Source organism: Elaeis guineensis, chromosome 4 (assembly GCF_000442705.2).
Source record: "Elaeis guineensis isolate ETL-2024a chromosome 4, EG11, whole genome shotgun sequence".
Classification (NCBI taxonomy): Eukaryota; Viridiplantae; Streptophyta; class Magnoliopsida; order Arecales; family Arecaceae; genus Elaeis; species Elaeis guineensis.
The window spans coordinates 15,663,470-15,673,275 of record NC_025996.2 but is presented as its reverse complement, the minus strand read 5'-3'; the positions used below and the strand labels follow the sequence as shown (position 1 = coordinate 15,673,275).

Sequence of the window (9,806 nt, the reverse complement as noted above, 5' to 3'; positions counted from 1 at the left end):
TTGAACAAAATATGATGAGAAAGATAGGCCAAGGAATTCCCCGTCAAAAAAGAAAAGCTGACGGAGTGTCTCCCTCCATCACTCACCCACCCACCATCATCATCATCAACAGAAGTTACAGAACACTTGGACATCGTACAGCGACATCCATGGTATCCGAGCGCATCCACTTTTGTATCCCACCAAATATCATACAACCAACATCCATCATCCGCTCCGAAATAACCACACGACGGTAGCCAGTCATGGTGATGATTTTGGTTTCCCTTCCAGTCTAACTACGTACGCTGTGGAGTGGCATCGAGAAAGGAGGGGCGAAGCGGTATCGGGGCCCAGGGAGCCGGTGTGGCGGCGGTGGCGGCAGGGGCGATGGGAATCGGACGGTGGTGGTGGTGGTGGTGGTGGTGGTGGTGGAGGAGAGGATGGTGATCGGGCGGCGGGGGCACCGTGGACGGTGCGGAAGCGGTGGCGGTATTGGTGGAGTTGGAGACGCGCTCGCAGGAAGGACACATGGTGAGGGTGGTGGGAGGGGTCATGTGCATGTAGATCTGCGGCGATAGCTTCAAAGCTCTCAGCTCCTGGACTTCCTTCTGGAGCCTTCTGTTTTCTTCTGTGAGATTCTCGCAGCACCTCTTGAGGAACTCGCAGTCCACCTCCGTCTGCTTCAGCTTCGTCCTGAAATATATACCCCCAGCTGCTACCATCAGAATATGGACACATTCTCTTCCCGAAATCCCACTCCATCGGTTAAGACAAAGTTATCATACCTCGCTCTTCGGTTCTGGAACCACACTTCCACCTGTCTTGGTCTCAGGTTCAGCTGCTTGGCCAACGCCAGCTTCTGCTTCTGTTCTCGATAGTTAGAACAAAGAGAAAAACGCAGGGTCATTCTCGGAAGATTACAAAGTAAGTTTCCGCTCGTTCCCAGATTAACGCTAGTAAGAAGGGGAGGGGATGTAGACTTACGGGATTGAGGGTGTTGTGCTCTTTGAAGCTCTCTTCGAGGATGGCGGACTGGTCCTTGGAGAGGCGGAGCTTCTTGCGGGAGCCTTCGCCTTCCTCCTCGTCGGAGACACCCCGGGAGCACGCGCGCTCCGCCTCGTGCTCCTCCGCGCCGCCGCGCTTCCCGCTGACGCTAGAAACGGTGCTGTTGGGCGACGATGTCCCCGCCTCCTCCTCGCTCTCCCGCTCAGCCGCTGGCGCCCGGTTCACGTCGATCCCCCTCATGAGCAGCGGCCCCTCCGTTCTCCTCTCTGCAATCCAAAACACATCGGATCCTCAGATTCCATGCAGCAAACTAACAGATCCGTGATTCTTACTCGTCAGAATCCTCAGATCTGGAAAGACAAGTGCAGATCTAGATGGAAAAGCTACCCGAAGAGGCGAGGAGATCGCTCCATTGGGACTTCAGGAACGGCGGCTGTGGATGAGAATGGGAGGAGGAAGAAGGAGGAGGAGGCATGAGATTGAGCTGGAGAGGGAACCGAGTCTCCGACGACCTCAGGCTGAGGCTGAGCCCCAGATCCTCCTTTTCCACCATCATCTTTGTCCAAGCTAGCTCGCAACCCTTTTATCTCTTTACCTTTTCTCCTTGCTTCACCTTTTTTTTTTTTTTGGTCTCCCCTCCTTTTCTTTCTTTCCTCCTAAGCTGAAGGTTAGGGTTTGTGAAGGAATTCACAGAACAGAAAGGAAAGGGAGAGGAAAAGCGGTTGAAGGGGGATGGATGGAAGGGAAGGGGAGGGAAGCGGAGTTGCAAACGGTTTACAAGGAGGCTTTTGGGGATTTTTGATGGAATGGGAGGAGTTGGGAAGAGGCGTGGAGGGGGGTGGGGGTTTTAAATAGTGGTGTTCTTCCTTCAATCATGACCTGTGTCAGGGGCTCCCCAATTATCGGTATCGCAATCGTGGCTGCTCCCAAAACCTAACCCTCTTCCGCAACCTTTAACCCTGGTTATCCGTGCTTCGCCCATGAAAAGCCCGTGGCTCGCTTGTCGGACCGAGCCCCAGAAAGCAGAAGCGGCTCCGCCACGCTTTGACCTTTCGCTCTTCCATCAAAGTAGAGAGAGAAGGGAAGGGCTTCTCGCTCTTGGGCGCATGGGGGAGTGGCAGGGCAGTGGCGTGATGTCAGGAGGGGGGGCGCACACCCCTCATGATTGCAATACATGGTACCAATCCATGTCTATCATTGCCTTTGAGTTGTGCAATTATTACCGCCTTGATGTCGATATATGAGATGGGATGACCAGGGAGAGGGAGCATGGGTGACCCCCCACACCATTGAAGGCCAGTTCACACTCGCCCATATCATTGTGTCCCGTAGGGTACCAGCATCAGCTGCCGCATGCTGGGACCCGGTGACCCCTTGCACCATCATCATCATATCATGATCATTAACCATCATCCATCTACCATTGCCGCTGCAATCGACATTAACCTTCCAGCATCATTATCGCCCTTGAGACTGGTGTTACTTTAATCAAGTATTTAAGATTTTCTTGGAGATTTTGTTGTCGTCTAGCAGCCAACGAATCTCTTCCATATATGTGACAGGACAATGAGCATGCTTTGTTGCAATCCAGCAGTAGGATTTAGCTGTAGATGTTTGTTGTGCTCGACCCTTAAACTAATTTCAACTGTATATATTTCAAATATCTGGTTTGGTTGGTGGTTTTTTTTTTTTTTTTTTTTGATAAGATTGGTTGGTGGTTTTTCCAGTCTATATAATTTTGGTGGTTTTTGGTTGCTGGTTTTTTTTGGTTGGGTGGTGGTTTCCACCGGCAGTATGATTCGCTTCTAGATTTGTCCTCAAATAAGATATGAACATATATTTACTATATATATAATACAAATACTGCATGTTTGGTAAAATTTTGTTGGTACCTAAGTATCTCTAAGCCTTTATGTTATTTAGCCTATTGATAAATCTCTACTATACGTAATGCCCATGCTTAATACAAATGGACATTTGGTAGAACAAGATATGAGTCCCATGGGCTAGTCGTTAATTTTGTTTTCACTTAACCCATCAAAAATCTTTACTATATTTAGTGAAAATGTATAGTTCAAAAGATATTATTCTTTGTTGGTGAATTGTTAGCAAGATGTTTGTATATGAAGTCATATATCTTAAAATATGCATGAAATTTTGTGCCTCACTTCCCTTCTATAATGTTCCATGATTGAGGAGTTGTTTGTTTTTTTTTTTTTTGGCTCTTTTTTTTCCGGGAGTTGAGATTGAGGAGTTGTTTATTGTGTGTTTTTATGTACGAATATTTCAATGATATCCGGTGTACTTAATTTTTTTTAATTTACTAAATATATTTCGAAATAATTATATTAGACCATGCATTTAATCACTCCCTCACGAACAGACGCTCTCATGAAGATACCACCAATAATGACCAGCTCTAACACCTGCTAATAACAACGATAACAGCTTTTGTTTGCATGATATGATTGTGGATGTCCGTTGTCGACACTCTTCGCATAGTCTGACGCTTCCTCTGTCCATTTGCAGGGTGGAAATAATACCGCAAAAAGAATCGGTCCTCACATATAGCGCAGTAACCCACCACCACCGGCATGTTACGTGTGAAGGGCCCTTCATTAAATACCCATCTTAATAGAAGTAACTACCCCCATTACTCCCCAAGCTAAACTTCGGGCGTAACTCCCAACGAGCCTTTAAAGTCCTTCTCGGACATCTGGCGTCGGGTCACCTGAGCCGGATCCAAGGGGCTCGCCACTTGCTCTGGAGATAGATTAGGGCCCACCTAGCTGTATAAACCGAGCCGAGCCGAGCCGATGAAGCCGAGCGAGGGGGGACAGGTTGGGGTGGGGGTTCACGTGGAAGCTGGAGGAAAACCAGGGCGAACTCACGTGGACCAACATGTCGTGCCCCAGCACGTGCGAACACACCACGGAAAGACGTGACACGCGGGGCCCACCGAGCCCGGTCGTGCGTGTCATGCTGTCCGCCCAGCCCCCGACACCCACGCCCCGCAATCATTGGCCCCCTACTTGTACCTCCCCACTGCCACTTCCCGGAATGCCCCTCCCTCTTAGGATGCCAATAATTGCCTGGAAATAAAAAGAGCTCGTCACCGGTGCAAGGGAAGCCCCCTGCTTTTGGTCAGTTCCCTCATCCCCTCTAACATTCTCACAACAATGATATCTAAGTGCGGTATATCGGATGACTCTGAACTTGACAATATATCCCATTCACTTGAAAGAAAGCATCTCGCTTTAGAGAGATGATTAAAGGCAGACTAATGATAATTTAACAGAACAGAATGTACTTTAGGGAATAATTTTCTCTCTTTGAAAAGTTTGGTGCACACCAGTGGCAGGTTTTTGTTTTCTAAAAATCAAGTTTGGTCATCTCATGAGCATTTATTCGTGGCGGATAATAATGCTACTAGTTCCCCAATTCCGCCTTGGTTGGAGTTTGAACTTGGTTTGTGTTGCGACTTAATTAGCTCGAACATGTTAATTTCTGAGCTAGACTAGGTTGTTTTGCGGTAATTTTGGTTCTTTATAGATATTAACTTTTCTTCTTTCTTATGATTCAAGTAGTTTTCAACAATTTATCTATCAGAAGATGGTGTCGTGGTCAAGTATCAATTATTTAGTTGATAATACTTTATAAGTACCTCTAGATTTTTTGCTCAAAAGCTTACTCAATAATATAAAAGACAAATAAAAAGTAGCAAGTGATACAACACAAAAGCGACCCCATTTATCAAAAGCTTGATAATGATTGATATTTGAATTTGACTACCTTAAAACTATCTTATTTTATAAAGTTCTTTCCAGTAGGAGAATGGAAAGCATGGTTACATAAATCATGGAACTTTGTTCAATGGACATTTAGAAGTTGAGCTATCACGCTATCATTAGGGCCACTTAAACTATGCACAAGTTTATCTTGATGCCGACAATCAATATGTTATGTTTTCATTTTTTTTTCCAAAAATGCCATTTAAAGATGAATCAATAATTTGAAGTCAGAAATCAACAACAAGCTTTGTTAATTAAGCTTTCAATTCGGAAAAATATCATTTAAAGTTCAATCAACAATTAGAAGTCAGAAACCAATAACATGCTTTGTTAATTAAGCTTTCAGTTCCATATGATTTTTTGACAAAATTTTACTATTAAAACTTTTAATAAAAGATGGAATATGCACTGATTCCTTAAATACCATCTTAGTGAAATTCGAGCCATATTTCATGTATGAAATTTAAATGAAATAAATCAATAAATAATTTTTTTTCTTTCGTTCTGATAGAAGAGATCTGCAGGTAATTGCCATAGGATAAATAATGGGTCTTTTGTAGCTATTCTTAACCTCTCAACTTCTAATAGAGACAGGATTTGAACTAAAGTTCAAATCTCTTAATATTTCTATTAAATTAGTTCAAAACTCTTAATAATTCTATTAAATTAAATTACTAACCTGCACCTTTGATGGGTATTAGTTTCACAATTGGTTCATGTGATTTTAATCTTTAGTTCAAATCTCTTAATAATTCTATTAAATTAAATTACTAACCTGCATCTTTGATGGGTATTAGTTTCTCGATTGGTTCATGTGATTTTCTTCTTGTTACTCCGTGCTAATTGTTTTCCTGCGATAGAGAAAGCAGGTAATACCTACAGGTCTCCTTCATTAATTTTGTGAAGGAAAAGGAAGTGACAGGGGTAGAGAGGGGTTGAGTGGTTAATAATTATGAGGATGGGGGTAGGAGGAATGGGTATCCCTCCTCGGAACCAGTGGATTTAATCCCGGCACGATGTCGGTGTAGTGATGATTAAGTGTGCCCCCACGAGTGCGTGCTAGCTGTCCCACGTGTCCCCTAATTATCACCTTCACTACCCGACAACTCTTATCATGCGACAGGGGGAGAGAAAGAGATGGCCAACCCAATTGTAGTCCGTACGAGACTTCCAGCCCTCCCCCATGTGACTCGCACGTGCCCCCTATCTGTCCCTTACCAATTTGCCCTCCCACCCTCCGGAAAACCCAAGTTACAATACCGTGGTACCGTCCCAAATATACGCATCGTTGGAGTTATTTGTACGGGAATCCATCAAGTTGCGGTTATTTTATTCCGAAGCCCTGGGGCGAAAATGGAGTACCGAGCGACCACCAGCGCGACGACAGCGAGGTGCACGTACGGGCACGGATCCTCCGCACGTGCGGCGGGGAGCGGTCAAGCCTCAGCTTCCCGCGGTCAAGATGTACCACAAACCAATGGAGATTTTTATACTCTTTGCTTCCTCGTTGCCTCTCCTAAGAACGAGGAGACGGTGATCGTAAACCCTAAAATACTTATCGGAGAAATTATAGTACCCTATACGTGGCTCCCCGATGAGCTGTAAGATTCGAGTAGAGAGATCAGGACGGTCGGGTTGGGTGGATTTTTTTGGGGGCACGTGGGTCCTGCGGGCAGCCCGAGAGAAGCTGGGCTTCGGAGATGTGCAGCGCACGTGCGGGGACGGTCCGGTTCTTCGGGGAGTGGTGCACGTGTCTCGTGGGTCCGCTGGCCATATAGCAGGGTTCGCTTCACGTGCGAAGGTACTCCTCGTTCGGACGTGGGAATCCAATGCTGGCTCTTGCTGTTCGGATCGCACGTTGGGTGTGCGATGGTGGAAGGGAGGGAGTTGGTGGCATAATATGGGAGGATGGTTAGGGTATTTTAGTCAATAAATATGTGAAGCAAGGAGGTTGTGGGCCAAAGATGGGAGGCATGCGATTTAAGGCATGGACGATTCTATCATTGCAATTGATAGCAACGTCTCTTTGGATTCGAAGATAGGGTGGCCCCACCGGTTTCGGGAAAACAAAATTATGGAGTGATGCACCAGTTACAGTTAGCCCGGTGATAAAAGTTTCCTGATGGTTCGATTGATGGACCGAACCCATGACTTCAATCCTTTTTTCTCAACATAACAACAAAGGAGGCATGGCCTGCGAGTCTTGAATTTATTAGGGCTGCAAATTTCCCAAGGAAGACCTTCTCTTTGATGACTGTCGTACAATTGCTTATATGCCTTTAGCAATGGACAATTTTATTTCATTATCTGGATTTGAATGTGGAAGAGTAATGTTCTTCCAGAAAAGAAAACAATTGGGTTATTTGAAAATTAATATTTTCTTCTTTTCACCTCTGATACCATTTTGTTTTTTCCCAAGAATGGAGTGATGCAGTTCCTTCAGAGATTATTTAGGAAATGAAGCTCATGAAAATTATCCAAAAAGTATGATTAGATGAACATGGAAACACCACTATTTTATCGCAAGATTTGACATGGTTTATTGACATAGAGCAGTGGATTTTCATTAACATCGTAAATGTCTGGAGAATGATTAGATATGATTCACCATGATGAATAACATATGGTAATTGCAATGATTAATTATGATAACATACAGCAAATATGTCAAAAATGATTAGTTTTGCATGATTAGAGTCTGTAGTTCTTTTGGATCATGTTATCACGCACTTCTTAAAAGTGGAGGGCAAGTATGTCAATACATAACATAATTACATCAAGTTATATATCTCTATGGATCTAAAACTAAGCTGCTTGTACAATTTGTAAGATCTTCGATAAACACTTTCCTGAATCAGATAAAATGCGCAAAAACTTGCACATATAATTGAAATCAACCTATAGTTCAATGTGATAATACAAAAATACAAGATTGTCCGATTGGGCTAAGTATTGAATAGCCATTGTGGAGCCAACTCAATATGAACTTAATAATTATTGAATAATGTCTTGAGCACCAAAATGAACTGGACCGATCCAATATAATATAGAAAAATAAGTTGGCTTAATGAACCTGATAGCAAGCCAAATTTTCAACTTGCAACTGGCTAGCGCTATATGCCAAGACAGACATATTGTTTGTATTCCATGCCGTGCAATTCAATCTAGATAGATGTGATGGTTTGAATAATCATCCAACCTTGAGTTGGAGGTTAAGTCATTGCACTTTACATAACTTATTATGTTATAGCATAATATAATGTACAATAAAATAGAATATAAAATAATACAATACGAACACACTTAGTTTATTCTTACTTTGAATATACATACATTTACCAAGTAATATCAATGGTAAAAAAATTAATCAAATTAGAGATTACAGCTATTCATGGTATAATGCATGTGGCAGACTTCAGTAATATAATATAGAAAAAAGAATGAGTATTGGTGATAGTGATACTTAGTCAGTCCAGTCCCACCCAGTTGGGTATATTAAATGCTTGCATGTTGGAGGTTTTGAATTCCCTATGATTAGTAGGGATAATATAAAATGGGGGATGTAATCCCAAGTTTCTAAGCATTATTCAAAGCTAAGCCATCTGTCCCTTGTCAAGGTTTTACTATATAATAATGGCTCTTTTAAATACGTTCGCACTGCTGTTCCTTAATCACAGTGGATTCCCACACGTGCCGTCATCATTTCTAACCATCTCTTTGATGATGCTGTCGCGCCGATTGCTACGATCTTATGTCTTTCTCAACATGGATTTTATTTGTTATTTTATTTTAATAATATAATGAACTGTTTGCTGTGTAGTGCCGCTAGCTCAAGATTCCTTAGACACCGCTAATACCGCTGTCATGTCTAATCTTTTCTTCCCAAGTTTTATTAAGGATCAAAAAATAGCAATAAAGAAAAAGGCTTAGACATGGTTAAGCTAAATAAGTGAAATAAAATTAGAGATAGCATTTGCACATCATTTTTGCCACTACATTCTTTTATTTTCACCTTCTCTGAGAGTAATAAATGTTTGGTGTCAAAAGCTTTAAAGATTTTGCAAATAATTTTAAAATCAAAGAGTTTCATACTACATTTATGTCCAAACTAGTCCATTTTTTCTTGGATTTTTAAAACAAAAACAGAAAAGAGAAGTATTACCAGATGGTTAAATTTTACATATCGATTTTTTGAGACAAACAAAATTTGAGTATTTTCAATTAACAATATAATGCGATAGCAACCTTCCTTTTAAAAAAGGAAAAGAGGTAATCGATCACAATCATATTACTACAATTCATCCTCTACAATTAATGAATGTTTCTGAAAACTTTTAGAATTAGTATCATACATTACATGATTCTTGTTACTGCATTTTATCTTTATACCAGTTTTCTTTTCTTTGAGAGAGGAACGAAATACCCATCCAAGATAAATTATCCATGTTTAAATACTTGAAAATGCGCTACATAAGAATTGGACCCAGAACCTCTACAAGATGACAAAGGAGGCGACCGTGGGAATACTGCTAAATTCATTTTTATGAACATTGAATGTGTCAGAAAAAGGCTGAGATGATCACAATGAAATTTTTCACTGAGTCACAAACATGATGCACCTTTTATTCATTATATGCAACTGTAACATGTGTGGGTTTTATATTGTAGTTTGTTTATAATGATGTACGAACTTCGATGTGGAAACCTCCATAAGAAGATCAAGTGAGTAAATTATAACAAAGAAGAGAGGCAGTATGTGAATTTTCTTAAGGTATTTAACTAAGTATCATTGGCAGTTTCTTGGAAGAAAAAAATTCAACTAATGATTAACACATGCTGTGGCTGTTATAAGAAAACCATACCGATTCGCTTTAATTGCCTGCTGAAGAAAATTTGCTTAGTTGAATTGTCTGGGTGGAAAAACTCGATCCTGTTTCTTAATTATTGTGATTAAGTGCCAAGACGACCAGAGTTTTGAGGTCCAATTATACCTTCCATAAATTAGGGAGCATGCTGCCATAAATGCAT

General features: G+C 41.8%; 1 protein-coding gene across 1 annotated transcript; it reads right to left on the bottom strand.

The window, feature by feature from the left end:
• On the bottom strand, positions 1-1,788 carry LOC105043698 (homeobox-leucine zipper protein HAT4). Its single transcript, XM_010921359.4, has 4 exons — positions 1,375-1,788; positions 967-1,253; positions 768-847; positions 1-675 (listed from the first exon to the last, which is right to left on the bottom strand). The coding sequence occupies exons 1-4, from the start codon at positions 1,541-1,543 to the stop codon at positions 279-281; spliced, it is 933 nt and encodes a 310-aa protein (XP_010919661.1). The 5' UTR covers positions 1,544-1,788; the 3' UTR covers positions 1-278.
• Between the last annotated feature and the right edge of the window lie 8,018 nt (positions 1,789-9,806).